This window comes from Neofelis nebulosa, chromosome 12 (assembly GCF_028018385.1).
Source record: "Neofelis nebulosa isolate mNeoNeb1 chromosome 12, mNeoNeb1.pri, whole genome shotgun sequence".
Classification (NCBI taxonomy): domain Eukaryota; kingdom Metazoa; phylum Chordata; class Mammalia; order Carnivora; family Felidae; genus Neofelis; species Neofelis nebulosa.
In genome coordinates, this window is record NC_080793.1 from 84,415,132 (window position 1) to 84,441,475 (window position 26,344).

The 26,344-nt window shown below is 41.8% G+C and overlaps 1 protein-coding gene across 1 annotated transcript in view; it reads right to left on the bottom strand.

The window, feature by feature from the left end:
- Window positions 1-26,344, bottom strand: part of PGM5 (phosphoglucomutase 5) — a 184,828-nt gene that overhangs the window by 142,933 nt on the left and 15,551 nt on the right. The window contains exons 2-6 of the mRNA XM_058693250.1: window positions 20,226-20,388; window positions 13,617-13,763; window positions 9,772-9,897; window positions 5,768-5,958; window positions 5,010-5,164 (exon numbers count right to left, since the gene is read on the bottom strand). Coding sequence (XP_058549233.1) covers window positions 5,010-5,164; window positions 5,768-5,958; window positions 9,772-9,897; window positions 13,617-13,763; window positions 20,226-20,388 — 782 coding nt within the window. The remainder of the gene's footprint in view (window positions 1-5,009; window positions 5,165-5,767; window positions 5,959-9,771; window positions 9,898-13,616; window positions 13,764-20,225; window positions 20,389-26,344) is intronic.

A 26,344-nucleotide genomic window follows, 5' to 3' on the forward strand; every position in this document is an offset into this window, starting at 1 on the left:
AATGAAATCTGGCCTGAATAATTCATCAGTTTCGAGGGTCCAGGCCTTCCCCTTATTCTGGAATGCCAAGAGTTTAGGCAAGTGCATCATTTAATAGGTCTCAGCTACTCAGTTGTCATTCTTCCTGGTCCTGGAACTTAGGGGCACATTCCAATGATTTTATTCACTTTAAAAAAAAAAAAAAACTATATGGCAAACCTTGCCCAAGACAAAAATTTGAAACTGTATTTATTTCACCTAAGAAGAAAGGAGCTCATTAAGTATCCATCATGAGAATCCACCTGGGAACTGCACAGCAGATCAAATACCCAAAACAAATCACCACGTCAGAGCCCCACAGAATTCTGGATCCCAACCAGCAAGCATGAATAATCCTTTTAAATGGTCACTTACATATCAGAACAGGCCCTTTGTGAAATGTCTAAGCAAGGCCTCAGCTTTCTGACTGAAACAGAGTTTTATGGGGATGGAGGGGAGCAAGTGAAATCAAGAACCACCGGGAAATATCCGGGAGAAAAGAGGACACATGGTTTTTGTTGCCATAATAAAACCTGCCTCTCCTGGCCAGGGTTTGGGAAGTTGCTGGCTATCCCCCAGGAGAGTTGGGCAATATTCTGAACTAGCTTCTCAGGGACCATCTTGATCCAGGAGTAGTTACTGGGCAGATGCAGTCGCAAACCAGAAGACCTAGTTTCAAATCCTGGGTCGCTTTCTGATTAGCTGTATAACCGTGTACAAGTCACTTCACCTCTCTGATACTTGGTTCACCATCTTTAAGATGGCGAGAGTAATGCCTACCCAATTACCCACTAAATTTGTGCAAAGATCAAGTGAAATCAAATGTACGGAAGTTCTTTCTAAATTATAAGATGATGTACAAGTGCAAGGTGATATTATCAAATACACTCCCATAGTATTAAGTAACCTACATAGCAATCAGGATCCTGTAATTACACGCTGAGCCCTCAGTGTTTAAAGATGGTTCCATTTTGCCTTGTTCTCTACAGTTTTATTGAATCCTTTTGTCCCCCCCCCCCCGCCGCCCCCGCCTTTAAGGAAGGATATAAGCAAAGGTAAATGGGAAAGAATGTGGAATAATACACCCTCTTCTTTGGTACTGCTAGGCACTGAGTTGAGATTATCATCATGGGCTTGATATCAATATCCCCTGAGGGAGAGAAGTAAAATGGGGGGCATCCAAGAGACTCTTCCCGGTTGAAGAATCCAAGCTCAAGTGACAAAAAAATCAGTTGTATTTCTAATTGCTAGCAGCAAACAACTGGAAAATTAAACTTACAAACCTCTTCCACTTATAATAGCATCAAAACATAGAAAATTTTACTCAGAAATGAATTTAACAAAAATAGTGTGAGACCTCTACAGTAAACGATAAAACATACATAAGAGAAGTTAAACTACAAAGTATGTAAGAGAAATTAAAGACTACTAAGTAAAGAGAGAGATAAACCACATTTGTGAACTGGAAATTTCAATATTAGTAAAATTCAATTCTTCTCAGATTATTCTATAGATTCTACCCATTCCTCAAACCCTAAGAGGCTTTGGTAGAAATCGACAAACTGATTTTAAAATGGTTATATATGGGGCGCCTGGGTGGCTCAGTCGGTTGAGCGTCCGACTTCAGCTCAGGTCATGTTCTCACGGTTCGTAAGTTCGAGCCCCACGTCAGGCTCTGTGCTGACGGCTCAGAGCCTGGAGCCTGCTTCAGATTCTGTGCCTCCCTCTCTCTCTGCCCCTCCCCCACTCATATTCTGTCTCCCTCTCTCTCTCAAAAATAAATAAAAACATTAAAAAAAATAAATAAAATAAAATGGGTATAGAAATGCAAAGGACCAAGGCTATATCATTTTTCTAATTTGGCCAAGAAGAAAAAATACTGGGGGGATTCCCCTGATTTGAATACCTACTTTAAAAGTTTAATAATCAAGACAGTGTAATATTGGCATAAGAATAGGCAAAAAGATCAATGAGACAAAATAGAGAATCCTGAAACAGACCCAAACAGATATGGTCAACTTTTTTTTTTTTTTTAACAAGGCATCAAGGGGAAAGAAAATTGTTTTTCAATGAGCAAGGCTGAAACAACAGGACATAGGGGAGAAGTTAACCTTGACCTCTGCCTTCAACCCACACAAAAATTAATTCAAAATCATCGTAGACTGAAATGTGAAGATTAAAACTACAATGATTCTAGAAGAAGACATAGGGAAGACATCTTTCTGACCTTCGGGTAAGCAAATATTTCTTGTAGAGGACAAAAAGTATAAACTAACTATACAAGAAAGTATTAAAAAACTAAACTTCATCAAAATTTAAGGGGCGCCCGGGTGGCTCAGTTGGTTAAGCATCCCACTTCAGCCCAGGTTATGATTTCACGGTTCGTGAGTTCAAGCCCCTCATCAGGCTCTGTGCTGACAGCTCACAGCCTGAAGCCTGCTTCGGGTTCTGTGTCTCCCTCTCTCTGACCCTCCCCTGCTCGCACTCTGTCTCTCTCTCTTTCTCAAAAGTAAAAAACATTAAAAACAATTTTTTTTTAATTTAAAACTTCTGAGCTAAATGGGGGATGGACATTAAGAAGGGCCCCTGTTGGGATGAGCCCTGGGTGTTGTATGTAAGCAAAAAATCTCTGGGTCCTACTCTGGAAAAAAATACTACACTGTATGTTAACTGACTTGAATCTAAATAAATAAACTTTAAAAAAATCAAAACTTCAGCTCATCAAAAGGCACCATGAAAATATGAAAAGCCAAGCAACAGGCAGGGAGGAAATATTTGCAATACATACATCTGACAAAAAAAAAACATGATCCAGACTCTATAAAGAACTTCTATAAATCAATAACAAAAGATAACCTAATTTTTTAAATGAACACATACAATTAGCATATGAAAATGAGCTCAGCATCACTAGTTACTACAATGATGCAAATCTAAACCAAAAGAAAAGAGAAAATTTCAAAACGCAGAAGGACCCCTTGGCAGGAGTCTCCCAGAACGTGAATGTGTATTGGGGGCTTTTGTTTTAAGGACTACAGTATCTTTCTGACTTGAAGCCTGTGCAAAGGGCTTTCCCCCTCACCCTTCATCAGAATGAAACCACAAATAACCAGCTACTCGTAGGAACAGACAGCAAAGACTCAAGGAGACTGGAGACTCAGAGTGACTTCAGTTCAAGAGATGTCTGTCCACCCCACCCCAGCAGATCTTGCTTTTGGTTTCTCTCTGCTAAAAGATCTGCTTCTCAACAAGCTGCTGACTCAACCAGGGTCTCGACACAAGGGCTGCTCTTGGAGTCAAAGGGTACAAAGATTCCTAGGATAGAAGCAACAGAGGACTGGTTTCTCTAGAGGATACTGAACCAAATAGGGATTAAACTGTGTCCTACATACACCTGCTCAGGCAAGAGAAACAAAAGCAAAACTACACTGTTGGGACTACACCCAAAGAAAAGCTCTTGCACAGCAAAGGCAACTGGTAACAGAATAAAAAGGCAATGGACTGAATGGGAGAAGGTATTTGCAAACGATATATACAATGAGGGGTCAATATTCAAAAGATATAAAAAACTTACACAACTCAACACACAAAAAAACCCCACAAATAATCTAATTAAAAGTGGGCAGGAGGGGCACCCCGGTGGCTCAGTCAGTTAGGTGTCCGGCTTCGGCTCAGGTCACGATCTCACAGTTGGCGAGTTCGAGCCCCACATTGGGCTCTGGGCTGACAGCTCAGAGCCTGGAGCCTGCTTGGGATTCTGTCTGTCTGTTGTCTGTCTATTTCTCTCTCTCTGCCCCTCCCCCGCTTCAACTCTGTTTCTCCTTCTCAAAAATGAATAAACATTAAAAAAAAAAAAAAGTGGGCAGAAGACCTAAACAGACATTTTTCCAAAGAAGACATACAGATGGCCACAGACACATGAAAAGATGCCCAACATCACGGATCATCGTGGAAATGTAAATCAAAACCAAAATGAGATGTCACTTCACATCTATGAGAATGGCTAGAATAAAAAAGACATGAAATAAGTGTTGGTGAGGATGTGGAGAAAAAGGAACCCTTGCACACTGTTGGTGGGAAGGTCAATTAATACAGATACCGTGGAAAATGGTACGAAGGGGTCTCAAAAAATTAAAAATACAATTACCATATGATCCAGTAATTCCACTACTGGGTGTTTACTCATAGAAAATGAAAACACTAACTTGAAACGATATCTGTACCCCTTTATTTACTGCAGCATTATTTATAATAGATAGCCAAAATACAGAAACAACCCAAGTGTCCTTCCAGAGATGAAAGGATAAAGAAGAAAGGGCATATATGTAAATGGAATATTCCTCAGCTGTTAAATACAATGTGATATAATGCTAAGTGAAATAAGTCAATTGAAGAAAAACAAATACCATAGGATTTCACTCATAGGTGGAATTTAAGAAACAAAACAAAAAAAAAGAGAGAAAGAGAGACAAACAAACAAAAAAAACCAGACTCTTAAAAACAGAGAACGAACTGGTGGTTGCCAGAGGGCAGGTAGGTGGGGGGATGGGTGAAAGGGGTGAAGGGGATTGAGAGTATACTTATTTATGATGAGCACTGAGTAATATATATAATTGTTGAATCACATTGTGGACCTGAAACTAATATACCACTATATGTTAATTACACTTCAATTAAAAAAAAAAAAAAAGGAAATGATACTTTGCACTCACTGGAATTGCCAAAGTAGAAGAGATTGACAAAAAAGAATGAGACACAGGGATCGGATACATCTGTCAAGTTCCCACAGCTAAGCAGCGGCAGAACCAGGAATCCAGTTCAGGCCACCTGATGCTTCCCGTCCCTATCAAGCACACTACACGCGTCTCTAAGTTCCCACACTTCCATCAGTTCCCGCCGGAGTAGGGGAGAATGAGGGACAGTTACCCACAAAGGGGACAGTGACGTCAGAAGCGTACCATAACGTTTTCCACGGTGACATCCTTGCTTACCTGTCCAGGGCCGTGCTGGTGGGCATACTCCTCCCAAACCCTCGCACCCCCATCTGCCGGAAATATGGAATGCAAGAGAGGTTGGCAGCAATGATGGCCAGGGAGTCAGAAGGGCTCACAAAGAAGCCATTCTGGCCGAGGATCATATAACGGTCCTGTCGGAAAGAATGTGTGAAAACGATGAGACAGAGCCATCTGCTGCTAGCAGCCCGTTCCCACCAGCAGCACAAGCTTCTTTACTGCCATCCTATATTTAAACAACCTCAAACAACTTGAATGAGGCTACAGGGGGCATGAGAAACCTTTTAAATTCCTGAGTCCTGGAGGGCCCGTGATCTTGGCCAGCTAGGAATGTGTTCAACCTGGTGAACTGTGGATGACGACCTTGAGCTTCTGTAGCCCCCATGTACTTTATTTCACACTTTCCCCAAAACACAATGGAGAACGAGAGTTATTGCTGAAAGAGCTGTTGCCTTCATGCGGCGCTTTCAACAAGACCAACCATACAGAAACATTTATTGCATGAATTTTTTTTTTAAGACATAACCTTTTTTCACAGCATAAGGCTAACCTAGAACTAAGAAAAGCAAAAGCTATTTAATTGCAATATGGAAGAGCATTAAACAGAAGAATAGATGCAGAGCCCAGTTAAGGTTCAAATGCGCCATGTGTCAACAGGCCCCAGGAATTCTCTGGCTTCCAGGGGCGGGCTTATTACATGGTAAAAGGGTCAGCAGGCAGAGAACTTTCCTACTTACCCCATCAGCATCAAATGCCGCTCCAAATCCATATTCTCCTCCTTTCATAGCTTCCAGAAGGGTTGTTGCGTATGTCAGGTTTGGGTCAGGATGTTGCCCCCCGAAATCTTCCAGGGGGACACAGTTTATTGCAGAATTGGCTGGGGCTCCCAGCTCATCACACAGGACTTTTCTCACATAGGGTCCCATAACTGAAAAGAGATACATGCAGCAATATGAAATCTTTAAAGAAACCCCCAAATGTCTTCTATCCTGGGTAAAACAAGAAGGGCGATTTAAGAGCACAGAATAAATAAATTCGCCAAGCTTTTTCAAGACACAACACAGAGTAATACTTCAGCTGACATTCATTGAGCACCTAATATGTGCCAATGACTATGCTGGGCAGTTACATAATATTTTTCTCCAAAACTTTTCTAATATGTTGCCAGAAAGAAATCAACTGCTTAATAATGATCCATTGTGTGCAGCTTTTTATGTACTGAAAACTTGAGCTAAATATATACAAAAGCACTAAAAGGCTCCAACGATGTTCTTTGTCTCTGCAATCACTTTGACTCTGTCAAGTATATAATTAGACACTGTAAACCACTGTAGCATATAAAACGAAGCATATTTTACAAAAAAAAGTGCTAAGGGATGGTGTTTTCCAGTTCAACACACATTTATGGAGTGCCTACCATGGAATCCCAATGTTAAGAAAGGAAGGCATCATTGGGGCGCCTGGGTGGCTCAGTCAGTTAAGCATCCGACTTCAGTCCATCTCATGATCTCACGGTTCATGAGTTTGAGCCCCGCGTCGGGCTCTGTGCTGACAGCTCGGAGCCTGGAGCCTGTTTGGATTCTGTGTCTCCCTCTCTCTCTGCCCTTCCCCCACTCATGTTCACACTGTACCTCTGTCAAAAATAAAAATTAAAAAAACTTAAAAAAAAAGTGGGGCACCTGGGTGGCTCAGTCGGTTGAGCGTCTGACTTCGGCTCAGGTCATGATCTCGCAGTTCACAAGTTCGAGCCCCACATCGGGCTCTGGGCTGACAGCTCAGAGCCTGGAGCCTGCTTTGGAGTCTGTGTCTCCCTCTCTCTGCTCCACCCCCGCTCATTCTCTCTCTCTCTCTCTCTCTCTCTCTCTCTCTCTCTCTCTCTCAGAAATAAAGAAACTTTAAAAAAAAAATTATAATAGAAAAAAAAAAAGAATGGAAGGCAACATATTCAAGGGATGCAAAGCACACAGTCCCTACATTACTGGGCTCCTAAAGCAGGGGTGGGATGAGTGAAATCGACAGGTGAGTGAATGCAATAGTAAGACTGATGCTATTCAATGTATATTTATGAAATAATTAGATCTAACGGCTTAGGAGAAGAAACAACCACAGGTAAGGTTTCAAGAAGGAGGTAGCATTTCCAAGAAGACTTGAAGAAAGAATATAGAGATGGGGACTGGGGATGTCATCCAAAAGGAAATAATATTATAAACAAGGGAATAGAGCCAGAGCACACACATACAGCACATCTGGGGACCAGCCTGCAATCCTGTTGGCTGAAATATATGTAAAGCATTGCTTTCATTTATTTTCCACTGATAAGATGCAAACGTCAAATAGTGAACATCTTTTGACTTTGCATTTTAGGTTTCCTTTGGAGAACCAATCCTTTTCCCATCTCAGTTCTTATAATACAGACATGGCTAAATTCCATTTCCCCCAAGGCTGAGAAGGTGACCTAGATGTGCCCAATCAATGCCCTCCATCCACAGTGATTGATTCAGAGATGGACATATAGTACAACCTAGGCAATGAGGCTCAAAACCAGCTATATTATTCAAACTATTTAGAAAGAGAGGCTGTATTCCCTCTAGGCCAGATAATGAATGCTAGGGCAAGAACCTGAAAGATCTTTTTCTGGGGAATATGATTGGCCCAATAAGAAAGAACTAAACAGCCCACACAAATGACCTGAGAGTAAAGCCCATGGAGGACGAGCTCCACACATGAGCTCCGATCTCCCAATAAAATTTTTAGTGCCTCATTCTTAAACATGCCAGACAGCCAAGGATCACCAAACTTTTGGAAAATGCAATTAACATGAGACCAAAACAAAAAGCATAAAGAACAACCTGGAGGAAACAGAAACTATAAGGAGAAGAAAAATTTTTAAATATATACCAGCAATATTTTAACAGAGATTAATAAGATATGATAAAATGGCTAAAATTAAAAAGACTGAGAATACCAAGTGAGGACATGGAAAAAGTGAAGCCCTCATACACTGATGGTGGTGCAAATGGCACAGTCACTTTGGGTAACAGTTTGGCGGTTTCTTATAAAGAGAAATATGCACTTGTCCTATGACTCAGAAATCTCAGATCTAAGACAAATGAAATCAAGTAACGCATAAAGAAGTGTTCACAAATGTTTATAGGAACTTTGTAGAAGCCAAAACCTAGAAATAACCCTAACTATATCAACTGGTGAATAAATAAACAAACTGTGGTTCATCCATACAATGGAATCCTACTCATTGGTAACAAGGAACCACTCCTGATATACACAACACCACGAACCTGTCTCCAAAACTTTACGTGCGTGAAAGAAGCCTAAAATAAAGGGGTATATATTTTGTGCTTCTGTTTACATGGCTTTCCGTAAAAGGCAAAATTATAGGGGCAAAAGCAGATGAGTGATTTCCAGGAGCTATGGGTTAGGATAAGGGGTATGATTACAAAGTACCACAAGGTAATTTTCTAGAGTGGGGGAAATTCTCTATATCTTGATTGTCATAGTCATCACATGACTATATATTTTTGTCAAACTTCATCAAACTGTATGCCTAAAAGGTCAGTTTTACCACGTATAAATCAGTAAACCTGACATTTAAAAAATATGGCACTCATGAAACATGAATAGGCCCACTATTTTTTAAAAGAGATTATCTGGAAATGAAAAAACAGTTTTTGGAAATTAGAAATATGATAGTGGAACTGAAAAACTTAATGGGAGGGCTTAGAAAAAAAGTTGAGGAAATCTCCCAGAAAGCACAAAACAAAGAAAAGGAAAATAGGGGTGGCGGGGGAGGTGTAGAGGAGAGAATAGGAAAACTAAAGAATCAGTCCCTTAGGTCTAATACCTAAACAATAACCATTCTGGAAGGAAAGGAAAGAGAAAATAATAGAGGAAATCATTCAAGAAGTAATTTAAGAAAATGTTCCAGAATTAAAGGATACAAGTTTCCAGATTAAGAGGATCTCCCAAGTACCCAGCACAATAGAAGAAAATAGTCCCACATTAAGACTCATCAGTACAAAAGGTAGGAACAGTAATGATGAGCCAAAGACCCTAAAAGCCTCCAGAGAAGAAAAAGCAAAGATTTCATACCTGGATTAAAAATCAGAATAGCATCAGATTTCTCAAATTCAATACAATTGGCTATAAGGCAATGGAGCAATGCCCTCAAACTTCTGAAGGAAAGTAATATCCATCTTAAATTTCTATATCTAGACAAATAAATATCCCGTGAGAACAAGAAGAAAAAAAAGGTATTTTCAGATATGCAATGACTCAACACATTCAGGTCCCATCAGGTTTCTCTCCGAGCTCCTGAAGAATCTGTTCCTCCAAAACAAGGAGTTAAATCACAAAAATGGAAGACAAAGGATGTGGAAATAAGGAGAGTCAACAAGAGAAAGGGGTAAAGAGAATTACTAGAATGATGATAAGGACAACAACAACTCAGAGAGCAACCAGTGCAGAGGGGAGCACATCAGAGATCTCCAGGAATATGAAGTGAAAAGACAGAGATCCTGGGAGAGTATGGGGATTAAGAGTTATGATAGTGTAGACACTGGATGCCAATCTTACCAAAATGATGATATAATTAGTGTATCTGAACACACACACATTGTGTGAATATCCCTGAACCCAATCTTCCTCATAATCTCAGAAAGCCAACACGGGCAGAGGCCTCTTCAACATTTCTTGGCCACCAATTGGGAGAAGACCACGAACTTACCTCCGTGCATCGCATCAACTCGGATCTTCAGTTGGCCGGGCCCTGTCAGCAAACTCTTGATGGCATTAAAGTCAAAGATGGTCCGAAGGAGGTTGAGATAGATATCTACTGGGTCCACTATCTCCACTAAGGATAGAAAAGCAAAAGGAAACGTCAATGACCGTACCCATGAAGTATACCTGGGAACGAAAAGAAGAATCTCTACCCTAAAAGCATGAAGTTCCGATCACAGTTCCATCAGAACCCTACACATCATGTGGGAAGCCAAGTGCCCATTTGTAGGCTAAGTCACAAATTAAGGCACAATCAAGATCCTACACACTTTTCAGGCCATTATTGGGTATAAATAGTACAAGTTATACGGCCTTCTTTGCACATGAAAAATCAACCACAAAATAAAGTCGTTCGGATAAAAACTACGCCCTCTTATCCCACCATCCTTCTAACACCTCCTCCCCCAAAAATGCACACACCTCAATGCTAAGAGGTACCTGGGCACACCCTGTTCCTCTCCTGTGGGGGTTAGCCAAACAATGACTCAGCAGGCTTGGAACAAATCAAGGAGTGACTTCAGTGATCCCTATTTTCTAAATGCCTTTGTGACCACCAAATCCAGGGTTGGAATTGGTGATGAAGGATATATTCTTGAGTTTGTGTAAAGTCTCTCGTGTGCCCAGTCCAGTCCCAATTTCAGGGTGAATGCCAGATACTTAGAAATCCTCGTTAAACACGAATGTTCCTCAATGTCTGTTACCACCCGATGACCAGGAATCCAAAACTAGTCTTTTCCAGTTATTTGACAGATACACAAAACCCAAAATACATTACATTTTTCAAACTTGGCCATCAGCATGTAATTAATACTGAGAAAGTACTTTCCCTAGAATAGTAAATATTTGACTCTTTAGGCACTAAAATTTGTCCATAAGCCCTGCTTTTAAACTCATACTTATGTTGAAATATATGGATGTTGCCTTTCAAATTTTTCAAATTCTGAAATATTAAACCTGGTAAGATATTATCAATCCGTCTTTAATAATTTTCAGTAAATCCAGGCATAACATTTAATGGATAGAATTTAAAAATATTTTTTAGTGTTTTATTTATTTTCGAGAGAGATAGAGAGTGCGTGCAGGGCAGGGACAGAGAGAGAGGGGAACAGAAGATCTGAAGTGGGCTCTGTGCTGAGAGCAGCAAGCCCAACGTGGGGCTCGAACTCACAAACTGTGACATCGTGGCCTGAGCCGAAGTCAGATGCTCAACTGAATGAGCCACCCAGGCACCCCTAATGGATGGAATTTTAATATTCTATATGAAACTGTCTCATCATCTTTTCAAATACAAATCTAAAAATATTTTTCCTTGCACTTAAATCAATGTAGTATGCGTGCCCTTTCGTATATACTGTAATTAGTTTTTAATGAACACAAAATGGTTTGTGTTCACTAAAAAGTAATCCTTTGGGGCGCCCGGGTGGCTCAGTCGGTTAAGCTCCAACTTCGGCTCAGGTCATGATCTCACGCTCCGTGAGTTCGAGTCCCGCGTCAGGCTCTGTGCTGACAGCTCGGAGCCTGGAGCCTGCTTCGGATTCTTTGTCTCCCTCTCTCTCTGCCCCTCCCCTGCTCATGTTCTGTCTCTGTCTCAAAAATAAATAAAAACATTAAAAAAAATTTTTAAGTAATCCTTTGACATGAGGGGGATATTAATTTGTACAATAATGACTAAGTAATTACTAATTAAACTGTACAATAATGACTAAGTAATGACTAATCTTTTGATGTGAGGGGGATATTAATTTGTACAATAAATCAAGGATTTATATGAAATGTAGACCTAAAAATGGTTAAGACAGTAAAGTTTACGTTATGTATATTCTACCACAATAAAAAAAATAATTTATAAAACAAAAGGTTATGTCCTAAATACGTGAGAAGTCTTACTCACTCTATAAGATACGAGAATATTTTTGGCAGTTTCATTCCGGTTCTTTAATTCTTGAACCGCTTGCCCAGATATACTTGGTATTCATAGCAGATAACACATGGTAAACAGAAATGTAAAAAACAAGGAAGTAGAATCCAGTGAAAACTGAAAGTTCGCGTCAAGTAGTTCACGCTCTTGACCCTTTAAGGGGAAATGCCAAGGAATGAACGTGTTTCCAATTAACTCAAACCTTGCTCAACATTTAAAGCAGCAAGAACACAGCACATAGATCATCCCAAACACTCATCCCCAAATTCTTCTTGGAAGCCAAGGAATTCTTCTGCCCACCTCCTGGTATCCGGAGCATTGGAGAAAACTCAGCAAACTAGCAATGGGGCTGCAGCAACTGCCTGACTCTGAGCTCACCAAAGACACGGGGGTCTCTGGAACAACCATAAAAATCGTGAAAGAACCAAAAATCAATAAATCAATAACAACTTCTTCCTGACGGTAACGCCTGGTTTTTCCCAGTCACTTCCTTGTCCAGTTTTCCCAAATGTATGTACGCAAGCATGTTTAAATCATTTTGTTTCACGTAATCCATCTCTTGTCGATAGTTGTCAAGACATCGCGTGCGCGTGTGTGCGTGTGCATGCTCCCAGCTAGATTTACAAAAGGAGGCACATGGCTTCCAGTATCACGTGGCTTTCAGTCAATGTCTGCCGATTGGCTAAGCAAGCAGTGGACTCAAAATCCTTCAAGAAAAAGGCAGTCCTGGGGCGCCTGGGTGGCTCCGTCGGTTAAGCGTCCGACTTCGGCTCAGGTCACGATCTCGCGGTATGACTTCGAGCCCCGCGTCGGGCTCTGTGCTGACTGCTCAGAGCCTGGAGCCTGTTTCAGATTCTGTGTCTCCCTCTCTCTCTGACCCTCCCCCGTTCATGCTCTGTCTCTCTCTCTCTCTCAAAAATAAATAAACGTTAAAAAAATAAAAAAAATTAAAAAATTAAAAAAAAAAAGGCAGTCGTGTTAGCTTAACAGTGTGACCCCGCAACAGTCCATTTCAAGGTTTTCTCTGTCCCACAAATGCCATGTGCCTGTCAGCCAGGCATTTCATGCTTTTAGCTAAGTCAACTAAAGACAACACCTTAACACAAACTGTATTCAAGCTTATAGGGCACTAAAGGAGTAAATAGTTGGCTTTATCGCTAATTGTATGCCTTCTAGGCAAAAGCAGTAAGATAAAAGAGAGGGGAATAATAATATACGTATATATGATATTGATGGTATTATACGGTTCAATATTAACCCACAAATTTAAAGGTTATAATCTGAGTACTCCAGAAGTTTTAGTCACTCTACGGTATAGGATATTTGGGGCAATTTCATTCTGTTCTTTGCCTAACTCCATTCAGTACTTACCGAGTTCCTTTGTAAAATCTCCTCACACAGTACTTGGTATAGAATAGGTGATTACTTGTGCATTGAATCAAGTTGAATGGCATGGTTCTGGCTTGGAAAAGAAATGCCTACCTTCCATGGGCCATTTTAAGAACCCCACTACCTTGTTGAGTCTCTCCTCAACTGTTTAAGGCATTCCAGCATCTTTGCCTTAATTGATTAGAAAAGTAAAGACGTGTTTTGGCAATTCACAGACTATCCTTGGAACGCTATAACGGAGTCAGCCATGACATTTTTCCTCTACTGAAAGTGATCTTGGGTTTAGAAAGTCATTTTCGAAAGTTGCCAGTTCTGAAGATCTTGGCTGCTCTGACTTCTCGGTGCACCACAGTCATGGTACATCTATTTCTCAAACATCAACCCCCAAATGGACAATCCAAACGCTTTAATGTGTGCCCTCCCCTGCAGAAGATAGAGTCACCCCCATTCACGGAGCTATTCTTTTTCAAAATATAATCTATTACCTCTGAATGGCTTGAATTTGTTCTCCAGGTCAAATTCTTGTCTTCCAAGCCGAGATAGGTCGATTCGAAGATCAGGACATATGGCGTACTCCTCAATTGTCTTGCTGATCTGATAGATTTTGTCGGAGACCACATCTGGGGCAGGACCTAACACGTGAAAATAGCGCGTCACCCAAAAGAAATTTTTTAAAAGGTGTCTGCAGTTTCGATCAGAGATATGTCATCTCCTTCACCGCCAAGCAAAAGAAAGGTGAGTTTGTTCTCCACAGTGAACAAACAGTTCACAGTTCGGTTAGCCTCTGTATTCCTTATGCTGTATTCATCCATGATGGAGGAAATTTGGTCAGCCTCACCTGTTCTACGTAGGCTAATAACCCACATTTGTTTGTCTGAATCCGCTTCTGAGTAATGATACATCTTGCCTAAAAATAGTTTCACACCTGCTAGGGAGACCCGGTTACATAATCTGCTTTATTCAGGATATGAGACATCAATGGGATATGCACTTGACACAAGTGAGGGATCCCAGATTTAAACTGCAGCCTCCTAAGTGCATCTAGAGAAAGAAAGTATGGCTTCTACTCCCAGGTCTGCTGCCTTGTTGAGGCAGCTCTTACCAGGGTCAACTATTTCCCCCAACTCGTGCTCTCTACTGACTTCCAAGTTTTTAAAAGGAGGTTAAAGCGGGGTGCCTGGGTGGCTCAGTCGGTTAAGCTTCTGGCTCCTGGTTTCGGCTCAGGTCACGATCTCATGGTTTTGTGGGTTTGAGCCCCGAATCGGGCTCTGCACTGGCAGCACAGCCTGTGCTTGGGATTCTCCGTCTCCCTCTTTCTCTGCCCCTCCCCCACTCATTCTGCCTCTCTCAAAATAAATAAATAAAGTTAAAAACTTTTTTAAATAGGGGCGCCTGGGTGGCTCAGTCGGTTAAGCGTCCGACTGCGGCTCAGGTCATGATCTCACAGTTCGTGGGTTCGAGCCCCGCATCGGGGCTCTGTGCTGACAGCTCGGAACCTGGAGCCTGCTTCAGATTCTGTGTCTCCCTCTCTCTCTGCCCCTCCCCTGCTCATGCTCTGTCTCTCTCTCTCCTTCAAAAATAAATAAATAAATAAATAAATAAATAAATAAATAAATAAAACATTTAAAAAAAATTTTTTTAACATTTAAAAAATTTTAAAAAAGGGGCGCCTGGGTGGCGCAGTCGGTTAAGCGTCCGACTTCAGCCAGGTCACGATCTCGCGGTCCGTGGGTTCGAGCCCCGCGTCAGGCTCTGGGCTGATGGCTCGGAGCCTGGAGCCTGTTTCCGATTCTGTGTCTCCCTCTCTCTCTGCCCCTCCCCCGTTCATGCTCTGTCTCTCTCTGTCCCAAAAATAAATAAAAAACGTTGAAAAAAAAATTTTTTTTAAATTAAAAAAAAAATTTTTTTTTAAACTTTTTTAAATAAATGGAATGAGGTTTAAACAAAAAATATTTGATCCGTTTCCTTACAAGATCAAAAGGACAATTAGGTTGTGATACACTTTAAATGAATAGAAAGTCAACAATTCGTCCTCTTTCTGTTTTTCTTTTCTTTTTAATTTTTACATCTTAATGCAAGTCACTTTAGATTTTTTTGCAACAAGTTTGGGAAATCAAATGAGTACACTCAATCAAATGAGTACACTGAGATCTAAAATATAAACGATAGACAATAGATGGGTTGTGTATGAATTACCCAACTATATTGTAACTTTCAACTGACGAGAAATCTAGAAATAATTTCTTTTCTATCCTAATCCTTAGAGCTACGCTGTCTAATACAATAGCCAGCTCTGTCCCTCACTTTTAAACAGTCTGAATTTCAATGACAAAGCACACCTGTTTCCAAAAGGAAAACAGCTTCTAGAATGTTGGTTTTCTATGATGCCTATCAGCCACTCACATTGTTACCCTCACAGTTCATCAGCAACCTCTGTAGCCGCTGACAACTTCCAAGTTCCTTGACGTCATCTACTCCGATGACTTTTCCTCTTTTTAGCCAATGGCCGGCAGAGTCATACCTGAAGTATTGTTGTCGCTTGAAATCCTTTCAAAAATATCAAACTGGGTTGTCCTCAGCCCATAAATTCCTTATCTGCCAACCACCCTACTCTGTACCTCTGCTGAACCTGCTCATTCCTATACTAATGCTCATCATCACCTGATTAATCACAGGCCAGTGGTCCATTCTAGTTTCCGTGGTCTCTTATCCCAGGCAAGACCCTCTGGTCCACCATTTGAGCCATACCTTTGTTAGCATAATAACATGAGCCAACCTGTACTGAAACTTACAAACACCGCATTTCACACTTTATATGGAATTGGGCACTCACAAAAAGCAGATGAAGGAAGAATTCTTATTATCCTCATTTTCCAAATGGGGAAACTGAAATTTGAAGAAGGGGGGAGACCCTTAACCAAGGTCCCATCGCTGGTAATTAACAGAGGCTGGATTTTGAACCCTAATAGTCCGATGGCAGCTCAGACATCCGTAATGAGTACAAGCCCCCCCCTGAGGCCGTGCCAAGCCCACGCTGCCATTCCCCAACCCTGGGACATTGCCATCACCTTCCCCCACTGCTGCCATTCCCAGACTCCCACACATTGCTGGGGGCAGTTACAAAATAACACCGACTGCTTGCCCCTAAGAATGAGGCTGCTTCACTGCACAACTTCCTATGAATTCTCAACAAATTTTCCAGAGTACCTTTTACAAAATATGTTCCAAGTCCCTTCTTTATCCTTGTCCCATGATCTGAGCAGGCAACCTTTCTTCTTCCTTTCTTTTTGCATAGATCTAGGAACTATTTCCCCAGACTTCCATTGTGCACCCCTCAGAGTTGCTTCCTTCCCCATTTCCTTGCCTTCTTATTCAAATGTTCTGCCCTCTTCTCCGAATCTAGGCTCTGATTGAGCGCCACAGCTTACTGATTCTGTGACATGGCGTTAAGTTTTTGAAACCATTTTATTCCTCAGTCACTTCATCGGGCCGTTAGGAGGATTAAGGGAGACAATGCATGTAAAGGTCGGACTATGGTGCCCAGCACATGGTAAGATTCAAAAAACATCCAGTATTTTTATTACTGATTCCATTTCCCCTCTAGCATCTTCCCCGATACTTAAAAACATGCTCACAATGGTCCTGTGCTCTAAATCCATTTTAAAAGCAACATAGTTCCAGGGACGCCTGGGGGGTTCAGTTAGTTAAGCGTCAGACTCTTGATTTCGGCTCAGGTCATGATCTCCCTCCCCATCATGAGTTCAAGCCCCTCATTGGGCTCTGCACTGAGCATGGAGCCTCCTTGGGGTTCTCTCTCTCCGCCCTTCCTGCTGCTAATGCTCTGTCTCTCAAAATAAATAAATAAACACAAAATAAGATAAAATAAGATGATAAAATAAGATAAAATAAAATAAGATAAAATAAGATAAAATAAAATAAAATAAAGTAAAATAAAATAAAATAAAATAAAATAAAATAAAATAAAATAAAAACAACATAGTTCCAGATGCGTCCCATTTCCCTGAATGTGCCTACTAATTCCATAAAATGTATCCGTATGGCACACAATGAAAAGAGGTGAATGCTTCTCCCGAAAAAGAACTTATGGTAAAATTCATTCTACTTTGAGTGGGAAGAACCAACCAAATCTCTCTATGCCATCAGGAATGTGAGCTTCGTTAATGATGCCAAGGCATGGAAACATGAAGAATTGAGCATAAGAGAGGGACTTTCAATATAGTCAAAGGCTAAATGATAAACTCAATCCCCTCCCTCTATGGCTGAGTAGGTCTCACTTCCTCCTGTAATTTAGTCTACAAAATGGGTATTTAAATAATATCTTCTCCCTTTATGCCGCACAGGATGTCATCGAGATGACTGAGGTGTTCTTACAAGATATGAAACCAAACATAAATTCCGAATGCTTACTTGAAATCCATTGTTTAGTTTGGCAACTTACATATCATATTTCTCTGCAAACTGCCATTTTCTGAGCCCATTCGATTTCTTGCGTTAACAGCATATAAAATACCTGAATACTGCCTGTTTTTTCCTGAAATTCTCAGTACCTGTTGCAAGACTAGATGTGGTCCTAGGTGTGATTTTTAATGAAGGAGAGCTTCTCCCATCACGGGACACTTTGTAAGGTGTTTTGCGGGTCTTTTTTTTTTTTTTTTTAACACTTGATGGGAGTGAAATTCCTTTGTTTGGATAATGTCCCAAATGGCTGTAAGGAGGGGGAAATAATAAATATTGCCTTCAGATTCATAAAAGTAACTGCTGTTGGTTAAAAATCAGCTCCTACCCACCTATAAAAGCAGACTCAGGGTTCAAGATTAAAATTTAGAGACTTGACGAGCAGATGAAAGGCATGGTTCTGGGATGAATCCTGTTCTGGGATGAAACAGCTATAAATAACATTTTGGAGGCAACTGGAAAATTTTCAATATAGATTAGGTTTTAGAGGATGTTAGGGAATTAGTGTTATTTTTGTTAGGCCTGATAATGTAGTTATGTAGGAATAGGTCTTTCTTTTGAAGAGATGTATTCAGAAATATCTAGGTGTAAAATGTCTTCACGCTCTAATTTACCTTAAAATCTTTTAGGGGAAAAAAAAGCGCAAAATAGAAAAACAAATAATGGACACAAGCTACCCATTTATTATTCTCCTTAACTTAATATGTGTTTAAAATTGTGTTTCGGGGCGCCTGGGTGCCTCAGTTGGTTAGGCGACCGACTTTGGCTCAGGTCCTGATCTCACAGTTCGTGGGTTTGAGCCCCACGTCGGGCTCTGTGCTGACAGCTCGGAGCGTGGAGCCTGCTTCGGATTCTGTGTCTCCCTCTCTCTCTGCCCCTCCCCTGATCATGCTCTGTGTCTCTGTCTCTCAATAATAAATAAACATTAAAAAAAAATTAAAATTGTTCTTCTAATTCACCCCTATATATATAAACCACCCCACAAAGACCTCCAAACTATAAATTTCTGTTAATATAAGAAAAAAGTGGAATGATCATAAGCATTTCAGTGAGACAAAGTCAACGATATAGGAAAGAGGAAGTCTATGAGTTATGTTAAAAACTCATTTGTCTGGCTTTGAGCAGCCATGTGAACTTGAACAAGAGCCTCTTGGGGATTTGATTTGTTCATCTGCCAAATAACAGGAATGGTCTAAATGACTTAGAGCAAGTTCCTATTTTAAACTCCAGAGCCCTTCTAGGGGTGCGTGGGTGGCTCAGTCGGTTGAGCGTCTGACTTTGGCTCAGGTCATGATCTCGTGACTTCTGGGTTCGAGCCCCACGTTGGGCTCTGTGCTGACAGCTCAGAGCCTGGAGCCTGCTCCGGATTCTGTCTCCCTTTCTCTCTTCCCCTCCCCCACTCACACTCTGTCTCTCTCAAAAATAAATAAACATTAAAAAAATTCTTTTTTTAATCCAGACCCCTTCCACATCAGATAAGCATCAATTATTCAACCATTTGACTGTGCTAAGAAGGGCAGAGGTGCAAAACACCAAATAGGTTCGAGATCTCATTAGGCCACCTCAAGCGTTGTGAGGTTAGTTTTATACGTCAACCTGACTGAGCCCCACAGTGCCCAGATATTTGGTGAAACCTTATCCCGGGTGTGTCTGTAAGGCGGTTTCTGGAAGAGATTAGCATCCAGGAGACTGTGTAAAGTGCCCACTACCGGTGGCCTCATCCAGCCCACTGAGAGCCTGGACAGAACAAGAGGCTGAGTAAGGGAGAAGTCACTCTCCCTGTCTGGCTTCAAGCTGAGACAGTGGTTCTCTCCTGCCTTTGAACCTGAACCTGGTCTCGGACTGGAACTTCCACCATCAGTTGTGCTGTTTTTCAGTCCTTGGGATTCAGACTAGAACTCTGCCATCGCTCTCCTGGGTCTACAGTCTCTGGACTTGTCAGCCTCCATAATCATGTGAGCTAACTCCCTCGCTGGGTCCGGGGCAGGTGTGGCTATGGGTAGGCCCTTTAAGAGCCATCCCTCAGTTTGTCATAGACCTCAGGTTGAGGGCACGAGCCAGTTGGTCTTCAAAGCCAGATGTTTTGGGGGGGGAGGCGCATCTCTCAGGTACCAGTCTTAAAAGGTGGGGTGCCCAATGTAGAGTACGAACCCTCCCTTTCTTGGGGAGACTCTCTAGGTTTTCTGTTCTCTCCAGAGAGTGGATCATTTCACCAGTGGTGGGTTTGTGTCCCAGCCTCTTCAACCCACTTTGAAGTGGTTTCCCTCTCACTTGCCCTATGGAAAGGGGTTGCTGTGTTAGTTTTTAGGTTTTTGTTTTTGTTTTTCAGAGGAAATCATTCCATGTATCTGTAGATTCGGTGTGTCCATGGGAGAAGGTGAGTATCAGATATTCCTACGTTGCCATGTTGAACGGAAACCCAGCCAATTCCTTATAATAAATCTCTTTATAGCCTACTGGTTCTGTTCCTCTGGAGAACCCTAAGACAGATCCCTCACTGGAACTTTCTGAGCCACTTCCTCTCCACCTTGCTCGTCTACCATCAGAGTCATTGTAAGACTACAATAACCTAAGAGGACAGAAACCATGAAGATTAAGGTATCCTCTAAACTACATACCTCCATTGGCAACATTGAACTTCACTCCAAACTCTCCAGCTGGTCCCCCAGGGCAGTGGCTGGCTGTTAAAATGATTCCACCGGCGGCCTTGATCTTTCTGATAATGCAGGAAACAGCAGGTGTCGACAAGATGCCATTCTGTCCAATAATCAGTCGTCCAATCTAGATCAGCCAAGGAAAAAAATCAATCCAGTTACACGGGATCAAAGACATTTCAATGGGAAGTGCCCCAGGCTCTGTTAACACACAGTAAATCACTTGCAAAAGGCACAGAGTGGGCTTTGGGTTAAGGGGTAAAGGAGAGCTCTGGCATTGCCTCCTGCCCAGTATCTCCAACACCAGTTGGGGCACCCACATGTAGCAGCCAACTATTAAGCTGTAAATTGGACCTGCCCCATTGATTTTTAGTAGTTTGAAACATCCACTTTATATCTATATACAATTTATTGTCAAGTCAGCTAACATACAGTGTATACAATGTGCTCTTGGTTTGGGGGGTGGGGGGTAGATTCCCATGGTTCATCGTTTACATACAACACCCAGTGCTCATCCCAACAAATGCCCTCCTCAGTGCCCATCATCCATTTTCCCCTCTCCCGCCCTCACCATCAGTGCTTAGTTTGTTCTCTGCATTCAAGAGTCTCTTATGGTTTGCTTCCCTCTCTGTTTGAAACTGTTTTTTTCCCCTTCTCTTCCCCCATGGTCCTCCATTAAGCTTCTCAAGTTCCACATATGAGTGAAAACATGTTATCTGCCTTTCTCTGAATTATTTCACTTAGCATAATACCTTCCAGTTTCTTCACATTGTTGCAAATGGCAGGATTTCATTCTTTCTCATTGCCAAGTAGTATTCCATTCTATATATATATATATATATATATATATATATATATATATATATATACATATATATATACACACACACACACACACACACACACACACATCTCTTTATCCATTCATCACTTGATGGACATTTGGGCTCTTTCCATAATTTGGCTATTGTTGAAAGTGCTGCTATAAACATTGGGGTACATGTGCCCCTCCAGTTCTGATGACCAAAGGGTTAGCATGAAGGTTCTTAGAACCTTAGAACCTTCATGAAGCTTCCTCTACACAAGAGGTTTTTAGTTTGTTACTGGCTTAGAAACTCTGCACATGAACATGCTAGAAATTACAAGAAAAAAGAAATGGAGGTTTTCTCTGCTTCATCCCCTTCTTCTCTCTGCCTCAGCACAAATTCATACAGAAGAGTCCTGGCTTCCTATAGCCTTGTCGTCAGCAGATGTATTTGAATGCCCTCAGAACAACCACTCTTATGAAGGCAAGAATTTTATTTCTGCCACTGACAGTGTGTGTTGGGACACTGGAGAAACTATCTGGCCATGCTAGGCAGAGATCTGGAAGTCATCCATGGGTGTGGCCAGAGTCTTTCTGTAGCTACTAAGCTGAATTTTAAAAAAGAAAGCCACATAGCCCTACAGAGTATTACTCGGTATGCTTTGTCTTAAAATAGAGACCAATGTCATCTAATCCCATGGTTCTCAAATGTTACTACAATTCAGAATCCCTAAGGAAGCCTTCAAGTTACCAATATTCAGACGGCATCTCAGACTAATTATACTGGCCTATCTAGGAGTAGGTCAAGGCTTCATAGTCTTTAAAGCTCTACAGGTGATTTCAGTGTTCAGTTGAGCCTGGTGATCAAACCCCCTTGTTACTCGAGGGACCAGCAGCATGGGCACCACCTGTGAGCTTGATAGAACTGCGAACAAACTCTAGCATTGCTAGAAGTAGGTCACCGACCAAATATGACAATGAGGGAAGATACAGAAAAAAAATGTGCAAAGAACAAACACAAGAGCTCCAAGAACAACAGAGTCCTGGGACGATTTAGTATCGAAAGACCCACAACATCCCCAGAGTACATATTTTCAAGTGGAGGAGACAGAACATAAACAAAACAGCCTAATAATAATATTTGCTAGTCAGATATGTATTAGGAAGGAAATCAGCAGGGTTCTGTGATAGAGAATAGTGGGGTGTCAATTTCAATAATAGCAATAAACATGACGATCATAATAGCCGCGCAATGGGAATTCCTAGAAGGCTTTAAGCAGTGGAAGTGACCTGATATCATTTACATTTTAAAAGGTCACAGGATGAGGGGCGCCTGGGTGGCTCAGTGGGTTAAGCGTCTGACTCTTGATTTTGCTCAGGTCATGATCTCACAGTCACGAGATGGAGCCCCACGATGGACGCCACGCCTGAATGCAGAGCCTGCTTGGGATAAAACAAATAAATAAACATTTTTTAAAAAATAAATAAGAGATCACGGAATGAGCAGTCCAAGCGACCTTTTTAAAAAGCAAGTCGTATCATGTCAGCAAAACGTTTCAATGACTTTTGCATCAACCCAAAGTAAAGCCAAAGTTGTCAACGTCCTCTGTAAGCCCTGCAACACTTGATGCCCTCCGCTGTCCTCCTTCCTCTGCTCTAGCCATACTGGATGGTTTACCATTCCTCAGACACATCAAGCATGATCAGGGCCTTTGTCTTTGCTCTTCCCTCCGCTTAGAATTCTCTTACCCAGATATTTGCATGCCTGCTATCTTTTGGGGTTTCTTTCCCAATGTCAACTAATCAGAGACAGCACCCTTGACAGACCTGTATAATACAGCACCCACACATTCCTAATTTTCCTAGTGCCCTCTCTTTCGTTTAGCCTGTTTTAATCTTCTGTAGTATGTATATTACCACCTAATATTTCCCATTATTATTCATTTATTTCCCTGCTTTATAGAAGCTCTAAGGTCTTTGTTTTCTTCACTGCTATATTCTGACAATCTAGAAAAAACCTATTATGTAGTAAGAACACAATTAATATGTTGAATTAATTCACTGGAAAAACGAACGGCTGCTATGTGAAGAATGCATTAGAATGATGAGCCGAAAGATCAGGTGGAAGGCTATCACAGCAGAGCTGAGTATGGATAGTCTTGGACTAGGCAAAAGGCAGGAGAAATGAAATGAAGAGATTCTATTTGAGATTTTGGAAGAGGGAGAATGAAAAGAACATGTAGTTGGAATGAAATACGGAAGACTGGAACTCTGGTAGCCAGCCTTCAAGATGGCGCCCAATGACCCTTGTCTTCTGGTAGTGGGGTCTTTGCGCAGACCCTCCCACACCAACAGGGCAGAACCGCGTGGTGAGTAGAACACTGAAGAACTGAGAGTGTGTGGCTTCCAAGGTGAGGCCATACATGACACTGTCGCTTCCGTCTTGCTCTCTTGGATTGTTGACTCACTCTACAGGGGACCAGCCATTTTTTCATGAAGACACGCAAGGTCCCTGCATAAGCACCCATAGGGAGAGGAACTGACAGCCAGTGGCAACTAGCCAGCTGTGTGAGTGGTTCATCTTGCAAAGGATCCTCCGGTCCCTGTCAAACCTTCATATGACAAAGACCCCAGGAGTATGTGACTGTGACCTCATGAGAGTCCTCAGGTGAGAACAACCTATCTAGCTGTGAGCCAAATAAAGATTCATGATCATTTTAGGCCATCAGTTGCGTCATAATTTCTTGCACAGCAATGAACAACGAATACAAGGGCCAGTGAGGGAAAGAATCCACTCCCAGATTTCTACCTTCAATAACTTAATGGGTGATGGTGTCATTTATCAAGATGGGAAAGGCACAGGGACAATAATCACACCCATACTGTTATCCAGAGTCATAATAAATTATGGTCCACATGCTCTCGTTAAAATTTATTTAGTCATTCAGCTCATTTTATTGTGTGTTACCATGAAACAGGGGACGTCAAAGATCCTGCAGATACAAGCAATGAATTCGGTTTAGTCACCGCTCTCAAGGAATAAGTCTATAGATTCACGACTCTGAAAAACATTTGTAACCTTTGTTCACAAATTTCTGTCTCTCCCACCTTTTAGAATTGCTCGTAAAGAAACAATCTTTAAGGGGGGGCGGGGAGAGGAATGTGTGTGTAGATAATTCTTACAGTGGTATTCGTTAGAAATGAAAAATTAAAAACGATCTTTATAAATAAGAGAGAATAAATAATGAAGGACCTATCAAGTAAAGCGTGATGCACCAACATATAGAATATTCCTCAGCCATTTTGGGGCGCCTGGGTGGCGCAGTCGGTTAAGCGTCCGACTTCAGCCAGGTCACGATCTCACGGTCCGGGAGTTCGAGCCCCGCGTCAGGCTCTGGGCTGATGGCTCGGAGCCTGGAGCCTGTTTCTGATTCTGTGTCTCCCTCTCTCTCTGCCCCTCCCCCGTTCATGCTCTGTCTCTCTCTGTCCCAAAAATAAATACAAAATGTTGAAAAAAAAAGAATATTCCTCAGCCATTTTAAAGGATAATTACCAAGGTTGTGCAGCTGTGGTAGACTTGGTTCACAGCCCACAAAACGTTATGATCCGCTTCCACAGGACAGACGTGTCACTGAATAGCATCCCCCTCCAGCCCCTAGCCAGGGGCTACATTTCCCAGACCACCCTTGCATCTAGTGTGGCCACATGACTAATCTCACAGCAGACGATACATGAACAAGAGAACGGAACAGAAGTAACGCCTGTGCCTTCTGGGCTAAGGATGGTGAGAAACAGATGTACCTCATGTGCCTAGTTCCTCTTCTACAGACTCCGTGCAGGTGAACACGCGGCTCTAGGAGATACAGAGCCACAAGATGGAAGCCAAGAGTCTTTGCTCAACAGCCAAAACCCTCTGACAGGGGTGAGAAATAACTCTCCACTGTGTTTAAAGGCAATAAAAGTTGTTTACTGTTAAAAAGGCTTACTTGCTATAACAAATGACATTTTCTTAAATGGTATAGAAGGAACACAGACAACGCTTTAATGCTAAATCAAAAACGCCGAATACAAAGTGTTACGCTATTACAACAATGTAAAGTTCTATATGCCTTGTGACCAGGACTTGGAAGAAATACAAAAATAAATAGGTACAACTCATTTGTTAAGTAGTCAAGATTATAGACCAACTTTAGGGGCGCCTGGGTGGCTCAGTCGATTAAGCATCCGACTTCGGCTCAGGTCATGATCACACGGTCCGTGGGTTCGAGCCCCGCGTCAGGCTCTGTGCTGACAGCTCAGAGCCTGGAGCCTATTTCAGATTCTGTGTCTCCTTCTCTCTGTGACCCTCCCCCGTCCATGCTCTGTCTCTCTCTGTCTCAAAAATAAATAAACGTTAAAAAAAAAATTTTTTTTTAAAAGATTATAGACCAACTTTATATCTGAAATGAATCTCAATGATTTCTTTTTTGAAAAGGTACTATATATTCTGTTTAAGAAGGTTAATGTGAGAAAAAAAATACTTGAATAAAAGTTCACCCTTTAACATTCTGGTTATCACTGATTAGCAGAAGATTAAGTTCGAATTATCTGGAAATTTTACCCAGGTAGCCCTGCTCATTAAACCACCGATACCATAAAAATGGGGTAGGGCTGTACGCTGAATATAAATCTAGTTGGGGGGCATCTGAGGCATGATAAGGGCTGGAGAAGATACATGAGAGTAAGTGACAGTGCTTCTAAGGTAAGACACGGGACATCACGAAGATATTTGCATCCCCTGCGAATGCTCACTAAAAAGTGACTTGAGCAGAGAGTGACTTTACAAATCAAGTGGATAGGATGACCTATTCTGTGAATACCGGTCAGCTTCTTACCCCAGGCCACTCGCGGCGTTGACCGACGGGCTCAGGAACAAAGCAGCCAGAGTGGCAAGAAGGGAGGTTATACATGGGCTCAGCAATATGGATTTCCTCTCGCCAAAGCGAACCTGGCTACGGCCACCACTGGGCGTGCGATCTGCCAGGAGCAGAGACCAACAGTGAGTTCCCAATATGGCATCATTCCCGAGGTGATCAGCTAACCAGCTGGTGGTAGGTTGATTGCATTTGGACCACTTCCATAATGGTGGGGAAGGAACTTTGTTCTCACTGAAGGAGAGACACAGGAGAGAAGAAACATCCAGAGGAAGAGGCAGAGATCAGAGGAAAGTGGCCACAAGCCAAGGAATGCCAAAGAATGTGGGAGCCACCGGAAGCCATAAGAGGCATGGAATGATTCT